General features: G+C 46.1%; 1 protein-coding gene across 1 annotated transcript in view; it reads left to right on the forward strand.

Annotated features, from left to right (window-relative positions):
- The window catches only part of LOC5667320 (uncharacterized), a 57,648-nt gene that overhangs the window by 10,322 nt on the left and 28,254 nt on the right, over nucleotides 1-19,072 (forward strand). The window contains exons 2-3 of the mRNA XM_061645128.1: nucleotides 1,593-2,441; nucleotides 10,695-12,933. Of these exons, the coding sequence (XP_061501112.1) occupies nucleotides 1,867-2,441; nucleotides 10,695-12,933 (2,814 nt within the window). The 5' untranslated portion in view covers nucleotides 1,593-1,866. The remainder of the gene's footprint in view (nucleotides 1-1,592; nucleotides 2,442-10,694; nucleotides 12,934-19,072) is intronic.

Raw genomic sequence — 19,072 nt, forward strand, 5'->3', positions numbered from 1 at the left:
TAGTGAAAGTGATCGTTTTAAATATGTGGGCACGTGCACGGCGAGGCCCTTTTGGCGAGAACACTACTCGGCCGATCTTAATGGGGGGAATTCGTTCGTTCGGGTCAATCGTAAACAGAAACTAGGTTAGAGGTTTGTTTGCCCTGTTTGTGTCTGCAATTGCTTGTCCACGCTGGCACGCTGTTGACGGGGAGCAAACCTTTCGAACCGCAAAAGCCAAGACGTGGGTAAATCGATCGGACCCTAGTGCTGTCCACATATATGATGGCGGGCGCAGGCAAATCAGGTGCTCGTTGGCGTTGACCAACAGCTTTGGACAGAACCCGACTGTGCTCGTGCTCGAAGCTCGAGATGGACAACATACGATTGCACTTTGTTCGAATGCGGAGGGGCAGTGTGCAGGTGCTGATGGAGAGACGTACAACACCACGCATGCAAAGTGCTGCACGCCCCACGACGGTTTGGGGATGGTGTGAGCAAAGCAAATGGCAACATTTACAATGTCCATGTGTTGGTCATCGTAACAAACACGGCGGTACACACGGGGGCGGTTGTTTGCAGACTCCCGACTGCCCTAAAATTGCGCAGCTCGACACACAGGTGAACGATTTGCGCGTGATCGAGCATAAAGTTTACGACCGGGGCAGATGCCTTTTAAGGCGTGACTGTGTAGATCAATATTTGAAACACTTTGGAAACTACCGATTTTAGTTGACCGATTCAGTTTGATGCGTTCAGAAGAGACAGCTTCCAAATGGGGAACGCTGTTTGTCTATTGGAAGCTTTAACGGAGCAAGCAGTTCTGAGTATGAAGGCGTAGCTCATTAGGAAATCTTCACTCAAACGCACTCGACTGCGTAGTACGGCGTCCGATTTCCGGTACTGCACTGGAGCGTGCGGAAAGCCTGGACATCTTTATGCTGGTCTGGCGCTCGTAGCAGAGGGACTGTCCTTGTCCTTCGCTTCCAATTAGTAGCATCAACATCGTCTACCGAAATGATATGACGCTCGTGTGCCACCGGTTACACTAATTGATGATATAATCGCCGATGAAAGATGCCTCTCCAATCGTTGATTAGTGATTTTGTGTGGGCTTGTCTATTGGACAGACTGCCCTCGACTGTCTTTAAACCAGGAGAAGATGCTCATTGGATTAATTATTATCACTGTGAGGAGTTTTGTTTGAAGGTTAGCGTTGTCATTGCGATTGCGTTACGTTGACGATGATTAGGCTCGACAGTAGGAAGGAAGAAGCGAGATTTTGTGTGACATTCAATCCCGCAATTCTGAGTATTTGATTGTTTCTCATATTTCACCGACAAAAAAGCGTGATTGAAGCATCATAAAGCAATGCTGACGGAAGTTGGAGATGGAGCTGTGTCCATGAACGCCTTAATATAAACATTAGAGTCACATTCCTCCGCTGTCTATCTGTTTGTTTTTAATCAAATGATTGAAAGTGGAAGATGTCTGCCATAACCTTAACGACCAACTTTGCCTTGCTTATTCTCATCAGATTTTCATCTATGAGACATTAAAATCTTACTTAATGCTGATATCTTCTTCGTATCTCTTTTTCCCCTTTCTTACAGACGACTGTCAGTGGGGTCCAGGATTGATGGGTGTTGTAGGATTGTGGTAGCATGGTATTTAGGAGGCTATTTTAGCAACAGCAAAACAAAAACGCAACCATTTAGGCACCACTTCGCAGCCTCCCCCTGGGTTTTATGCAGCAAGTCCTTGGCACGCGTGTGAGGCACTCTGGTGGCGCGCAACGCCGAATATGACACACGCTTTGACGGGCGACTGTCAAAGCAACCACATCGCACCGCGGGTCTGACATCCGGACGAACCACCCTTGACGTGATGCCCACCATGTCTTCCACGTGGATCGAGGAGCGGCCGGGCGACCACGGCGGTAGTCCGGTCGCGCGACGACTCCACCGCGACGGCTCGGAACCATGCTCGGACGTGTTCAGCAACATCAGCAACCAGAGCGCCGGTTCGGGCCGGTCGTCCGGTGTACGCCGGTTCGGGGACATCTTCCGCAACCGGCTGAAGCTGGCCGGTGTGGCCGCGATGCGCACGTTCAACGAGAGCTTCCCCCAGGAGTGTAAGATACACACGGACGAGGAGAACGGTGTGGAGACGCCCTCGCCGAAGGGGGCGCAGGCGGGTGCCAAAGCGGTTGGCCGGATGGGCGAATCGTTCGATCGTTCGCTCGATGCGGTGCTTGTGAACGAACGGGCGACCGGACGCCGGGATCGAACGTTCACCGAGCGCAGCAACACACTGGCGGGCACTGGTGGAACGGCGATGACGGAGAAAGGTGCTGTAGGAGCTGGCGGTGGTGGTGGTGGTGCCGGTGCTGGAGGGTTGCGATCGCGACGCAGCTCGACAATGTTCCGCCAGCGGACCACCGTACAGCGTACTTCGAGTGGGTGAGTAGTTAACCCTTTTTTGTTTGTTTGATGTTCCTTTGTCCCTGGATGATAAGCTTGAAGAATTTCGTGTAATTAGACGATTACTCGCTGTATCTCATCGTGTGCCCTCCGGGGTAATAATTTTCCGAGGACAGCTCGCGTGGTGACTTTTTGTCTGCGTGCGTTCCTTTATGTCCAGCTATCCAACCAACGCTATCAATTAACCGTCCAAATGGTCTTCACACGGTCGAAGGGCGACCACAAGAAGAACCCTTTGCAAGGTTAGGGGCCCCACTAGTGTCGTGCTCCTGAGACGACGGTTTTCGTCACTGATTGGCGTCTAGGTCGAGAAGGTTTGTTTGTGTAGTGGCGCCTCTCCCCTCCCTCCCTACAAGACAGTATGTCTATCAAGCGTCCGCACCGTACATCACGCGTTACATTTAGGGAATGATAAATTATTACATCAGTGTACTTGATCTTCATCTGTATCGCTCTCTCTCTTCTCCCTCCAGCACTCGATGACGATCTTGCTCACGATCTTTTGCCCAGGACAATTAATTAATAAGGCTACGGGGCCTTTCAAGAGCCATTCGGCTGAGGGTTAAGGCCGGAAGCGGGCGCTTATATTTACAAAGCGTTTCAGTTTCAACAGGTCCCGCTCGATTAGGCGAAGTTTGATGGGTCGTGGCAGCGGTGGCGGCACCATTAATTGAATAAAATCGTGACACACGCTGGAGGGGGAGGGAGCTGAACACAGTGAAATACAAACAGTTTGGCATCGATGCTAATTTCTCAGCTGATCGGACCCCGGGGGCCCGTACATCGGCAGGGGATGACTATAATAGGTGTGAAATTCCGCAGTGCGAGAATTTTGGTTTTTTTTCCCCCGCGTCATTCTGTGCTTGGTGCGAGGTATGCTGCTGCTAGTGTGGTTTATGGTGTCGAGTTGCAATCGGAAAGCGAAAGGGAAATGGAACCCGCTGACCACCGAATGTGGAATGTGTCGGCAAATTAGCGTTTGGCTTTGTGCCACACGGATTGATTTATATCAGTGGGAAAAGAAGGGTATTTAATGGTAGGATTGCTATTAAAAGCCTGAAGTTTTAGCAGAGATTAAGGATTTAAAGCTGCACCAAGTTGGCAGGAGGTGTTTCTTTTTGATGTTGATGCCATTCGTTATGTGCTGTTTAAAGCATTAAGCATGTGAGTTACTTAATTTATGTCGTAAATGCTCTGCCTAACAAAAAGACTGTGGCTAAACGAGATAATTGCTGACATAAAATTCAATTTAATTATTTAAAAATTATGTAAATGAACGTGATTATGCGTTTAAATTGAATGAATTCATGTTTTTCTTTCTCTTTTACATGAATGTGAACATAAAATCCCAGTGTACGAGTGGTATAGTATGCAACCTGATGATGATTTACAGGCAAAAATCGTTAATTTGAAATTAAAACACACACAGTTTACTCTGTCACTTCAGCGAAAGGGCACTTTTTCGCTATTTAATGAGTACCAATTGTTCATATGAGCTTCGGAATTTGAATCGCCTTCATGAATGCATTAACCTACCTAATATGACTACTTTCGCTATCTTTCAAGCAATCAACGCTTGAAGCGAAAGGGAGAGCTGAACGGAGAAATCGGAAGCATGAGAACGGTGGCGCACGGTTCCGATCGTGATGATACTGTGGCCGGAAAATCCAATCAAACATTGGACTCTCACACTTGGTTTCGGTTCCTCCCGCACATGCTGCGGGTTTTGTAGTAACCTTCACCCAATCGCCAAGCCGCGAAAGCGTGAAGATCACGACGAGATGGATCGCCAACGAGAGGTCTCAGCGGATCAAAAGGCACACACCGCCGCCTAGCGTGAAGGTCTCGCTCGAAGTCTGATTTGCCTCCCGCAAACCATCTCATCACCGGATGCGTGAGCTGGGGTGGGGGGTTTTGAATATAAACATATATATGAAGGGAAAAGACCCCAAAAATGGATGCGCCGCGTCATCGCCATCTCGAAAGGGAAGCGATGGTCGTTACAGACAGACGAATAAATATTCATCCGTCTGCGGTGGAACGAATCGCGGTGAACACCTTGAGGCGTTTGACTCGTTTAGTAAACGGTTTTTGGACACCACTCTATGGGGACTTTGGGCTGCATCTTTGGGCGCTACCAATTAGTCCAATATCATGCGTTTTAATGAGGCAGATGATCAGCCGAAGCATCTTGCTTGCCCGCTATTTGTATCGCGAGATGATCGTGGCACGCGCCACCTTATGCCAAGGGTTCCGGTGTCGTGTCCGTTTTCTGTTGTTTTGGAGAGTGTGAAGACAAAATTTGCATGCATACGCCAAGATCGTGCGCGAGGTTTTTATGCTTTATTGGTACAGAAATTGGTTCTGGCTGGCGGGCAGCTGACGCCGGCACCAAAATAGGACACTCACGATCGATTTGACATTCCCAGCAGCCAGCGGTCCAAGGATGCAAACAGACGCCGCCACAGTGGAGCACTCGTGCAGAATAAGCAGGGCTGATCCATTTGGCGTAGCGAATTGAGTGCAAATCTGGGGAAGGTCAGCCAAATTGGACGTAACTGCTGTGTGTGTGTGAGTAGGATCATAACCTCCTACACACCTTTGCTCCGACCGAAAGATCAGAACCCAGCAGGAGGAGGTAAAAGGGCACCTTCCTGGTGCTCCTTTAAAATATCATTAATTGATGCTTCCGAACACGCACCGGTGGAGATGGTGTATTGGTTTGGTGGTTTTGTGGATTGGTCAATGCGTTTCCTTGGTATTTTCGGCAGAGCGCGCTTTGCGGTTACGGATAGGCTCTATGATTAAAGCTCACAGTTAAAGGTTATTCAAGCCTTATACTTTGTGAATGAGTCGAACTGGAATTTTAATTGTGCATATGTGTTTAATTGTTGATTTTAGCGTCTTTCAGTGTTTTGTTGCATAAACTGCTTGAACTAAAACTAGGCTAATGAAGATGAAAGTCGGTGGGGCTCAATTTTTGGAGTAGTGTGTATACATCTTGAATTACTTATGGGTATTTGAATCAATATAAATTATAATTTATGAAAATAAAAGTATATGAAGTAAAATAAATGAAATTCTGATGAAAAACACTGAACTGTTTGTACACAATGTGATTGTAAACACAGAAATACCGATGCTCAAAAGAAATAAATTTACATTTTCTTCAAGTGCACTCATGTGCATCGCCGGCACAAAATTAGGTGCAGAGATTACAGCATCATCGACGGCTCGGCTTGACTTTCCTTCGCAACGCTCTAAAACGGGCTGCGTTTTTATGGTCGTCCCTTTTTTCCTACAAAGAATTTCCGGCTTTTCGATGGCACAAAATTGCTTTCTTTGTGCGCTGGACAGGCAATTTTTCTTCACTCGACAGCGGAAGTGACCTTCGGAGGATCGCGTTCTTTTTATTTGCCCTCAGAATGTAAAGCCTCACCGTGTTCAGCGTTACTGTTGGGAGGGTGTAGCACCAAAGTAATGTGTCCCGGAGGGGAGGTATATATTTTCACTTGTTCGCTGTTTAAAAATACCGCCCAAAAAAGGAGGAAAACGTAGTTAACATCTTTTGCAATGTGCATCGCAGGTAAGAGATGCACACTCGTTTAGTAGTAGTAATACCGAAGGTACTAAGGTAGTGAGTCGTAAATTTGACTAGACATTACACCTTTGTTAAATTGGCCCTCGTAGGACCTTTGAAGGCGTCTGCAAACTGCCAATAAATCGACTAGTAAACTGCCAACGAAACATACCTTATTTTGTAACGAAAATGAAACGCTTCGCAAGAGATATTCACTTTCTTCATTATTGAGGTTTAGTAATTGTAAAGGTTATTGAAAAGAAATAATGATCATCGTGCGGGGGAAACCCCACCAAACTAATCGCTGATGATAGATAATTTCCATTTTTTTGTACACACACACACACACACACACACACACACACACACACACACACACACACACACATACACACACACCATCAAGGCGTGTCAGTGCTAATTTGTGTTGACCACAATTGGAAGAAATTGGCGAATGAGCCTGCTGCCACGGTACCTGCTGTGCGAAGAAGAGCATACTCACACGTGCCTCAGTACCTCGGACCCGACACCGATATGCATCTGCACCGGGCACCGGTTTGGAGCATAAACGAACGAAATGTGCAGAAGAAAAGATTTCACTCTCTAACAGACGCTGCCATTGATTCATTCAGCAAACAACTATCGCTGCCTTCGGGGAGCCGACCGCGTATCAGATGTAGCACAATCGCACACCGTACACAGATTGAGATCGTAATGTTGCAATGCAGGAATCTAATGATATTTTCACTCCTCGCGCACACTTGCTGTATAGGCTGACCTACTCCGAGTTGTGTGTGTGTGTGTGTGTGTGTGTGTGTAAAAAGAAGTGAAGTGAAATACGAAGGTAACCGGAATGCTCGTTAGTAGTTGTTGGTGAGCTTTGTTGCATTGTGCTGACGGTGATGCAGAAGAAGGGATCGTACGAGTGCCGATCAGCTGTCTGTTGGGAAAAGGACTGATACAAGCGTACGGTGACCTAGAAAAAAGGGGAGCTCCAGGATGCTGGGTTTGGTGTTTGGGTTAAGTATTGGGAGGAAGTAAAGCATTCCATATCAAGTAGGAGCATGTTTTTCCTCCTTCCGGCAAGAGTGTGTTTTTTCTCGGCCCGGGTGAATTGCGACGAGTGAAAGTGTATGTAAATTTCCGGTGGAAGTTTTTCCAATGTCATGTTCTTGCTTTACGGTCCCGTGGAACGGTCGTTAATTCATCGTAAAAAAATGAAAAAAAGCAAAACAAAACTATTAATCTATTAGCAAGGAATTGTTGAATACTTTTTACAGAAGCTTAAACATAAAAAATAGAATAGAAAAATGAATAACTGCAGTATGTACAACTGTAGTATGTATAAATGTAGAACTGTTTAAATGTAGAATAATAGAAAAATGTTTAATTCAAAAAAGAAAGCATTAAAAGGAAATGAACATAGAGAAAACCAAATAAAAAGGAAGGTAATACAAAAAGCAGTAAGAAAAAACAAAACCAAATATTTTAATCAAATAAAATAACAGCAAGTAGATTAGAAACCAACAAAAAAAATTAAAAAAAAACTTAAAAAAGACGTGCTAAACAAGACACAAAATCCTATTAAAAACACAATTAAATGTGATTTATAATGCACGATAAAATAACACATCACATAAAGTAATAGAGAATAAGAGATAAAAAGCTTATCATTATAATTTTAAACTGCTTCATGCGGATATCAAACGAGTAACCGTTGTTTTGTTTCTGATTGAACCTTACACCCACCAACAAGTAAGAATAATGCAAGTATTCGAAAAGTAGCACATCCATCAAACCTTCGAAAGGAAAAGTCAAACAGTTTTCTGCAAATAGTTATCTTATGGACACTTGTCTATATCCGCTACACTCGTTCTACTGCACTGAGCTACTGGATGCATGATACTTTCTAGGTTTACTTTCCATTTTCGTCTATACGTCCACCAAGTTTGTTTTTTTGCGTGCCTTCTGCTCGCTCGCGACTGAAAACCTGTCTCTGGTGGGGAGGTGTCGTGCTGCAAATCTTATCGTCATCGGTGCAATGTACTCTGGAATGGTTGCACTTTTGCTTACACCTGATCCATTTCGTGCCTTTTGCATGTTACTGAGAAGGAAATTGCGGTACAACTAATATGTGTTTTCGGGGAAGCATTTCATTCTGCTAAGTTTTATCAACTGTTTGCCGTTACGATTGTGATAACAGAAGCTAATAAACGAGAGCATTGCTGAGGTATAAAGTAAAAATGGGATAAATGTAACGTATAAACAGTAAACACTATTTGAACGGACCTTTCCAGCGGAAGTGCTTCTAAAAAAGCACTGTTTCACCCACTGTTTTAATCTTTGCAAGGAAAATGCACTCGACTGCTTCTCTAACTATGCACACGACAAACCAGCTAGACCGGTTTCCACACAGTTGCTCAAAGCTGCCCAGTGAGAGTGAAAATGCACTAGCACACAGAGAAGCTTCTCACTTTCTTCCCGGCTGGTGTCTTTGTGTAACCTTCACACAGTGTTTTTCCATTTCCACTTTCCTAACCGTAGGCCGGCTTGCAGCAATGCAAGCCCTCCGTTCGGTCGTGGTCAGATCAGTCATCTGCAGAAGCATTGCTGTTCCGGCTGCGTGAAGCTCGTTGCGGTGCAACAACAACAGACAGATCTAGATCAGTGGTGGTGGGAGCAGCTGGATGGCAGGAGAACATCCGGGCCCATCCTTAATTGTGAGTGCGTGTTCAAAATGCAGAACATTTCGTAAAACCGGCTCGTGGTTATCATATGTTTGCTTGCTGGAATTTCTGTTCCGGTTTCATGTGCTCGATGGTTTCTAGACGATCAGATTTGATTCGGTCGGTCGTGTTTCCTTATATGTTGTGATAGTGCTCGGTGTGATGTGTTCAAAGCCGGTTAGCTCATTGGCCGTTTGATACTACGGTCAAACGGTTTGCATGGTGCATCCGCAGTCGATGCACTTCACTGTTGTGCGGCTTGCGCTGTGCCGGTTCTGTGCAGTGAAATATGTGCTCGCCTGGAGATAGTTTTCCCGAGAATTCGACACGACAAATCATTGATGTGGGATGCGTCTGACGTTTGCAGTATCGATTTTCTCACTGGAGAGCGGAAATTGCATTTCGAACTTGAAGCTGCATTTTTGTGTGTACGTGTTGTGTTGATGCGTCGGTTGTGTACGTGCCTGTGTAAAGGGGGGGGGGGGGGGGATTTTGTATGATGTTTGTGTGGGGAGTGAAAGAAGACCCAAAAGTGTTTTGTTGCTGGTTTGATTGCGAGGGACAATGTACGATAGGGTACGGCGTTTGAAAGGTGTGAGTAGGTCAAACAAAAAGCATTCACATCAAACAGGTAGGAACGTATTCACTTGTTGCCTTATCATCATATGTAATGGTGGATCAAAGGGTGAAACGATAGTGAAGAGAGAGAGTTATGGAAATGGCCCCCGGTTTTGTTCATATTTAGAGTTGACCTTCGTGAAAGTTTAATTGAAATAAGTTTGAATAGATGTCAAGGGCCGTCTTGTACATTAACCTGTAGCTTTCTCTCTGTCATTTGGTCACTGTCGACTTCTTGAATCAATTTCATATGGCCTTTAATAAAATCATTTCACAAACAATCCTAAATTCATTTGAAAAGTACTAGAAGTGTATCTGAAAGAAGCTTTCGCATTTAAAAGATGTGATGAAATGTAGGCTACATGTGTTCAGTACAACTTCTGCATCACCAATAGCCACTAAAAGAACTGGTTTTGATTTTATGTACCTTTCATAACTAACAACCATAAAGATTTCGCAATCACCATCCAAATAGCTCATCAAATTAGCTGGATATTCAGAACACGCGGCATGACCTCTCTCTTAGAACCGTATCTAGTGGCGCGACTCAATCATTGACAGCCGAGGTTGTTTTTTGGCCTTGCATGGAATTGCAGACTCTCACAAAAACCACCGCTCCTTCTTTCCCACTAAGTGCCACTAAGAGCACATTGCGCAAGAGCGAACTGCACTGGTTTGAGGAGTGTTTCGGACGATAGATAGTGTATCCAGCGTATGCAAATTTAGCAACAGTGTAGCGTCGTGTCTCGTGGTCTGGGTTGGGTGACATGCAGCAGCAGTAGCTGATCACGCGTGGGGTCAACTGGACCGATCTATTTCGGTGCAGCGTTCGTTTCGATGGCTTTCACCTTCTAGCAGGATCGGTTATTTTGTTTCTAACCTGAAACGGGGAGTGTGCAGCAATTGCAATGGCAGCTGAAACATTCGCTTTTGCTTTCCACGCTTTTGCATTGCGATACATTGGACAACTTGTTTCGGGGAAGGCGAGCGGCAATGATCTGCATCTGCGCCGAGGTGGCAAAAGGTTCATTGACGCGATCGTTGGGCTTCTCCCGGGACGCGACCGGTAACCGGAATGGTGTCACTGCAGCTGACGATGATGACGGGCGTATCTAAGCGCCGGGTTGGGGTGGGCTTAGGGAAAGGGAAATTTCATTGGTTTTTGTGGTGTTGAAATGATGGGTTACGAACGGTTAACTCATTTTTAGCATAAAGACGTTGGCTATTGAGAGATAACTTTTGTTTTGATTACTTTTCAATACTTATTGAAGGATTAACAATTATCTTTTTGCTCTCCATTTTCCACAGAATAAACGCCAAGACTTTTACTGAAGACGAGGTGAGCGAGAAGAGCGAACCGACGACCGGCAAAGGTGGACACCCGCGGCACACGCGCAAAGAGGACAGCAAAAAGACCAAACCGGACGATGCGGCCCCGGTGGCACCCCGGACGACTGACTATCCTGGCGGCGGCGGCAAGGCGCTGCCGGTGGGTGAGCGTGGCCGGCTGGCAACGACGCATCCGCGCACCAGCATTGTGCACCGCGAACCGGTGGACGAGGTCGTCGTTGGGAAGCCGCCGAGCCGTGAACGCGTAAACTCTACCTCACACTACTCGACCGAGAAGAGTGGCTCGTCGGGTTACTACAGCACCAACCTCTACTCGACCGGGGGCAGCTCGGTGGACGAGCACATCTACTGCGAGCCGATCGATCGGCGTAGCCCGCGCACCGAGCGGCTGAACGACGAGGAAGAAGGCCCCGCGAAACGTTCGGGATCGGACCCTGTGTCCAAATCGGCAAGTCAGGGCGCAGGCGAGACGGGAAAGACTGGTGCGAGCTGTGATAGGAACCGGCGCGGGAACGATCAAGAGCTGTCGGAGCTGCAGCGCAACATTCGAGGGCTGGAGCAGTACTACTATCCCTCGCCGTTGGCGTCTCCGGCCGTTCCAGTGCAGCTGAGTGTGATGCGCGCCTCCGTCATACAGCAGCAACCTTTACATTCGTCAGCGGGCATTGGGCCCGAGGGAGAACCACGCCCGGAAAGTGGCTGTGAAGTGCAAGATCAGCAACAGTCGCAGGAGCAGCAGGAACAGCAGCAACTGTCCGTAATCATGGAGGGCAACGATGGTCAAATTCCGCGGCCCATCTGGCCCCTAGACACGGACGACTCGCTGATGGACATTAATCTGGAGTCGTTTCGCATGGCGAACCACAGCAGTCAGAACTTGATCGGTTTCGAGAGTCCGTCGCTGTCCTCGATCTCCGAGAGTGAAATGTACGCGATCCGCGATCAAGCGATGGAAGGGGCCGGCGAAGGAGGCACGCAAAGTCGCAAGAAGTCACAGTATGAGGAGTATCTCGAGTTTCACAACACGCGCAACATACTGGAGCAGATACGGGGTAAGCTGAACACGCTGCTGGAACAGCGCACTGAGCAGCAGCAGCAGCAGCAGAAGCAGCAGGAAGATCATCCAGCTCAGCGGATACCGAAGACGGGCAATCCGTTCGTGAAGGATGCGGGACCGAGCGAGACGGAGCTGGAGAAGAACATTGCCATTCTGAAGGCGGACCTGGACGGGTATCTGCGCACGATGAACCAGAAGAATGAGAACGAGATCCGGCGCTTCTGCAAGGGAATGAGCCGGGAGCCGAAAGTGGTGGCCGTACAGAATGCGGTCGAGCAGCGAAACCGATCACGATCTGGATCCATATTGAGTCTCGAGCATGATTACGAAATGCTGGAGCGAGCTGGAGTCGTCCCATACCCGACGTCCTGTGGTTCGGAGTTACCGTACTATCAAGTTCTTCCACCGGATATCTGCGAGGGACGTCCGCCGGCAGCACTGCCCGCCGCCGCGCTGATGCTAAACCGACGCAGCCCACCGAATCCGTTCGCCCAGGAAGTTCGACAGCAGGGCGGTGGGCAGTCGGGGTCGATTGGTGGACTGCACTCGCTGTGTTGCCAGCAGCGCTATCTGAACAGTGACGAAATTCGGGTCTGCAACCGGTACGGTGGCTGCGAGCGGACGGACCCGAATGCCATGACCATCGACATGCCGGACAGTGATGACGGTGAGGTTGGGAAGACGTTCGTGTCCGGCCGTGCTCCTGCTGGTGGTGGTGTTGATTGTCGAAGTGTCAGTATTGGTATGCCAGAGGAAGAAGCCAGTGGTGGTGGTGGTGGTGGTGATAGGGCAAAGCATGGGTCACGCGTGAAGCTGAAAGCGGACCCACCGGATGGGTGCCCCGGTGCAAAGGGTGATTGTTTGAGTGATAGTGGGAGCGGGGGGCCACATATGGCTCATTGTGATTTCAATCAGCTGCAGCGCAATATCACGCTCGAGCGCATCATCCTGATGGAGAGCCTGGGCAAGTCGCGCAACGGCCAGTTTGGCGATAAGGAGAAGATGCTGCTCGAGTGGCACCAGAACAAACCGAGCTGCTGGGAGCTGTACTACGGTGCGAACCGGGAGGAGCATCCACCCCACCAGACGCTGATCCGGAAGATGAAGCTCGGCCGCAAGAGCACGGTGTGCATTTCTTACGTGAGTAGAAGTTGGATTTTGACTGATTTTTATATGATTTGATTAAATATGATTGATTTTGATGGTTAGGGATGATTTTACATATTAATACCACTATCGACAAGATTGATAATAGTGGTATAAGTTAGTGGATCGAAGTAGGTACTATAATGTTTCCTGAATCGGGACATGATCGCGATCCGTTCCATGACAAAGAAAGATCCAGATTTTGCAGCTTTTGGTACAGATTTTGAATCAGAATAAAAAAGGGTAACCTCCTAAAGGTTTCTATGATCGCCTGGACGATCAAGTGTCGAAAAGTCCGCTCGAACGAAGTTTTATTCCACCTCGGCTCATGTCAGTAAAAACTGACCTACCGCGACGGTACTTGAGGTACAGTTGTACGCTCATCACATCACATGGCGACCGTAGCAATCGCCAAACCCATTACAGTAGTTTCAAGGCTATCACGAGATTAGAATGATATTGGTACGGTACCAGTTTCAAAAAGCTATGGGTTCACGATAAGTATCATGAAAGTATAGGTTCGGAATCAGTTGCTGGATAGATACGGGTTTAGGATCAGTTCAGCATCAAAAACATCCAAGGATTGATGCTGTAATTAGACAAATTATACTGTTGAAAGTCTTACCTTGACCTCATTTTTATTGCGAACCTACATGAATATGATTGGTACAAGTTCAGTATTGATACCAAGAACGATAATGGTTTACGATCGGTTCCAGGTTGGAAATCAGCTCCAGGAATTGTTGCGGGTTTGAGATCAGTGCCAGGAATGGTATGCTTACGGTATCACTTCCTGGACTAGTTGGGATTTGGAATCAGTTCCAGGAATGGGTTTCGTTCAAGATAGGTGCCAGAAATGAAAGGGTCATTTCTAGGAATGGCCTGGCTATTATATCAGATACAGGAACAGTATACTTCTAATATCAGTTCCGAAATTGGCATGCATTAGGGATCAGTTCCAGGTCTTGTATGAGTTCTGGATCAGTTTCAGAACCGTTTTGGGTTCAGAATTAGATCCAGTATCTGTCTGGGGTTTCCTTTCGGCAATGGTTCAGCATCAATCCCTTTTGATGTGCCTCTGGAATTGCAGGTGCACCTAAAAATTTAATTATTAAAAAATCCTTTGCCCGTCTTCGGAAGTAAATAATTTTCAAAATTAATTTGCTTATTTTGCCCTGTTATCTTGCCAAATTAACTAGTCTCAAACTACTACTTCAAATTTAACGTTACATACATGCGTTACAGGTGTTACTAACCCAAGTCTGCTACGCATATGAGTAGTCGCCTGCTTACTGTGTTTGGTGTGTGTCTCTCTAAGCTTTATTACGCCATTTGCCGCCAACCAAAATAGATTTGACCATCGAAAGATCGATGCGTCTACGGTGTAGCCAGCGCGCCAGCGCGCCAGTGTGTGTGTGTACGAAATTTAAAACCAATCCTGCCTGCCCAGACCAACGGCCAAGTTCATTGCCAACACGGTGTCGGACGGTTTGGCGATTTTGATTGCGTATCGTTTCGATGGCGACGAACCAGTAAGTAGTGGGACGAAAGTCATATTTCACCACAAGCAACCAATTTGGCGACCCATCCCGTGCGGGAGTGTTTGTCGCACTATCGGACAAAGGTTTCAAAGCACCGCTGACGCACACATCTCGTTGGGGGAGGGAAAGAATCTCATGGACGGGCGATTTCACGGCTGCTGGTGACATTGGAGGGCGTTTGGTTTTGATTTAGTTTTTTGCATTTTATGTTAAAATTATTTAAAATATCACACTGTTCGATGGTTCAAGTTCAATGCACAATGTTCGGCAGTCGAGATTTGCAATTTTAATAAGACTGCACAGTTTTAGAGGTATTTAGCATGACAAGAGATGAATTGGTGTTGATTGAAGACAAATTTAATTGCCGCTAGTATTTAATAAAACACTTCCAGCAAATGGAAAAGATCGCGGACTGATGTCGCGAACAAATAAGAAATTGAGTTGAATGACATTAGCATTTGCTATTGCACGAAAGACGCTCCAATGAGATGGATTTTTCCTGGGAAGGGCAATATTTTATCACCATTCTGACGCCACAGCACAGCCCAATCGCAACGCTGTTTGATCAAAATTGTGTTTGTAAAACGCTCGAGAAAAATTTGTCCATGCGACAATTTTACTTCCAATTCGTTCGTCAAACAGAGACCGTTTGCGAACCACAAAGCTCCAATATGATGATGTCCGTTACTTCCGTGTCAATAGAAGACGCCAAACGCAAACGAAATCGCTTGCAGTTCTGTTCGGTATGCGATTTATCGTGTTTCTATAGCAACCGTAGTGCGATGATGCCATTACGGGGTACAGTGTTCGTGTGTGTGTGTTTGTTTGTTGTAAAAAATGACTAATTTTCGAGATTGGACATCGCGTTGGTACATGTAGCACGCAGTGGTTGGGATTGCTTGTTTGTCTGTCCGAGCAAACCGTTACTGGTGTACTGGTACGGCCGGACGATGTCACGAGCGAAGGAATGTAAATACCGATATTATTGCTCACTGTTGTTGCTGAACAGTGCATAAACAGTGGGTTTGTCTTGTTTGACTTTAAGAGGCAATGTGCACATCACTTTTTCGGGTGAGTTTTTGTACGCTACTGGTCGTTTTCGAAACGTTTGATTTTATTGATTTTAATTTTTATGTTTTGTGCTTTAGCATCGAAAACTTCCAAAGGGTTGATGCTGTAATTAGACAAATTAGACGGTTGAAAGTCTTACCTTGAACTCTTTTTTAAGCTAAAACCTTGATTAAAGCTAGTTGAGCCACCCTGTAACGTTGAAATTTATCAATATTTACTGTAACAATATCTTCTTACTTAATATGAAAGGCTGCAAACACTGCTGCTGCTCGGGAGATTTACAAAATCAAACCACTTTGAAGCTTTCAACCATCGAAAGAGAGGGCTGTTTAAACAATGAAAACAAGAAATTGCTCGATACAAAAGGCAAAGTAAATACTTTTGAACCCAGCGGCGCCTGACACAACTGGTGCAAAGGTACGCGGAATGCTCCTCACTACGCGTGAAACCATTCAACTTTCGCATCCTTGACGGTGAAACTGAAACCCTGATTTAGGGGAGGATCAGTCAGTGTCTCCCTTTGCACGCTGCTTCAAAACAACACTCAACCGTCGAGATAATTCTTCCGCAAGGATCCGCACCTTGGAAGGAAGCTTACAAGGCCACCATAAATCATACTTTGTCCACACCTGTGTGTGTGCACTGAAGCGCCAGTAGTCCAGTTGTCTAGGTGAACGACAGTGACGAAGCAGATAATGCCAGTGCTTCTCCCACGCCCATGGTCCCTGGTTGGGGCAGTGAAACTTACCTTACTAAAGAGCACATTTTCAAAATTTATGACCACAAGTTAAGCATCCGGTTTGTTTCGTCAATACCGGATGCCAGGAAGTGTGCCGCTTCCTGTCGCGTGAGAAGTACAGCGAAAGTGTTACTTCCTTCGTTGGTCTTAAAACTACTCCTCCGACTACACCCCTTTATGTACTCACCATTCTCCCATCTCGACCCCTATCCTTCGGGGTAAAATATAATGGAGCATCTTTCCTTTCAGCCGTTGATTGATCTTGAAGAGGCAGAGCGAATATACTTTACCCTGGTACGTGAGCGTCCGGGAATGCTATGGCTAAATTTGGAACACCCAAATTCCTTCGCCTGGGATGTTGGTAGCCTTTCCTGGGTGCTCTTCCTCAGCCCATAGTCAGTTAGTTGCTGATGATGGATTTATAAGAACCAACCGGGTCTTGTTGGTTTTGTGGATGCTTTTCCCCCTAGCAAGAGATTAGTTAGCGGTTTGGTAGGTGGAGGAGCGCACAGTGCTGCGAGTAGTGTCGGAAGTTCCGAATACCACCTGAGGGTGCGCTCGTTTCAAGATGATTAGATAAAATCGATACGCTCTTGGTACGGGAGGGCTGGCTGGCAAGATGTAGGATGCTGGTTAGCATTTCCTGATGGAATTTTTCCGCGAAATGACTAAATGAGCGTCGATGAGGTGTGGCGTGCGCGAGCCCTGAGACTCTGTGGTGCTCGGTGAAAAGTAATCAGGACTTAAAGGCGGCATGACCGCTTAATCGCTGTAAAGATTGGTTCGACAGTGTACTTCTATGGGATGGGTATAATGATGTTCTTGAGGCTCTTCTGGAATGACGGTGTGAAAATCAAGCAACAGTATTTCCTGATTGTATTCTACATATATGTTTGCTGAAAGACATCTTATTGTTAAACAAACTGCAAAAAGTGCGCGATAAATTAAGCCTCTAACTATCGCTCATAAAGATCAGCTCTGAATTTAGTTTCTTTTAAACACCTCAAGATATGTGGTCATAAATGGATTATATATGAAACATGTTCATTGCAAACAATAGTTAGCAAGTGGACGTTTCGTATGCTTAAAGCTAAAATATTGAGTCATTTCAGACAAACAGCAGCGCCATCCGAGAAAAACGAATACTTAGGCGCACTTTAATGTCCGTAAGGTCATAATCAATTAGGGTTACGGTGTCGGACGGGGATTATTATGGCCAGCGAGCGGGTTAAAATGTCAATTCCCTTACCCAGGGGGTATTTTATGTGCCGGTATGCTGCATACCTTTACTTTCGAACGCTCTCTCGTACGGTGTATCTTAAAATGTCATCTTCCGACAGCTGTTTCTGGGTACATGGTGCGGGAAAATCCCTGCAAAAGTACGCATTAAAGCATTAAGTACTATTATAAGTTAATAGTTTAGTGTGAAAGATTTAAATATAATGTAAGGTTTATTGTTTGGATATGCGTTCCTTAAAGCGTAATTTAAATGAAGTTATTTTTGCAGTGGTAAACAGAACTATGCGAAAATCAGCACAATTTATGATCAGTATGAAGGTAGCACATCCAATTAATGCTTGACACAATCGAGCTTAATTTCATTTCATCGTAAAAGCTTATATTGGCAAAGGAGCAAGGGATGTGAAAAATAATTAAGCCCGTAGCTGCGTGCAGCGATAGGTATCATTCCACTGGTATCATTCCGGGAAAATTGAAAAGATAAAAGGTATCCTTTTAATTACGCAATAGATTCATTGACACATCAATACATTGGAATTTGTATTCGATTCAGAAAAAATCATATCCTATGTGTAAAAGAAATACCACAACAATGTAATACCTCGGTACAAGCTTTTGCGATAGAATTGGCCATTCTAATCTAAGACACAATGGTCCGTCGGTTGTTTATGAAATAAATAAATAAATAAATAATCTGTGCAATTCCTCCATGAATATGCTACTGATATCCAATCAATAATTCCATCCCGCTGAGTGCGCTGCAAATAGATCCGATTACCTAGAATACTACTACCCAAATGGCAGTTTATATGAATTGTGGTATTTTCGGCTTTTGGACCATCCTTAGTACACGTTTGGCCGGGTTGTGCTTTTCTCCTCTACACATAGTTCAACGTTCGCAACGATTCAATCGCCCATAATCCTTACTCGTACAGACGGAGGCAGCATTTTTCCTACTCCATTAAGCTGATTAAGCCGAAACAACGAAATTACAAGTGCTATTTTAATTGCAACACGGCGGCTCAGGTGCGCGCGCCCGGTGGAAAGGAGTAACCATAAGACAAGACACGCTGCATACGTTGACCCACTCTGGGCGGCTCCGGAGCAACAGCAGGCAGTAGCACCTGCCGGATCGTGATCGGGCGCCACCCGACCCCGCCAAACGCGTTTATTTTTTCGGTGAACGATTGACCTGTGCCAAAAAGCTCATTTCCAAGGTCTGCCGCCGTGCGTAATTCCAAGGCTTCGGCGGTTGGGGCTGAAATATTTTCAATCAAATCCCTCCGCCCCACCACGCCTCTTTGCTTTATGTTGTGCGTGCTTTTTTGTGTGTGTTGTTATTGCAGCATTTGTTGTTGATATTGCCTGTTTCTTTTTGCTCTGTTGCCTGCAGGGGAGGGTAATGGACTCCTTGGGGGAGTGGGGTTTATTTTTGGGGGGTGAGTGGCTGGCACACGTTCGGTCGACGGGTGTGTTGCTTTTGATTGCAAAAAAAAAAAAACATACAACAACCGAACGGGCAGCCGGTATGCGTACCGGATCG

This window comes from Anopheles gambiae, chromosome 2, assembly GCF_943734735.2.
Source record: "Anopheles gambiae chromosome 2, idAnoGambNW_F1_1, whole genome shotgun sequence".
Classification (NCBI taxonomy): Eukaryota; Metazoa; Arthropoda; class Insecta; order Diptera; family Culicidae; genus Anopheles; species Anopheles gambiae.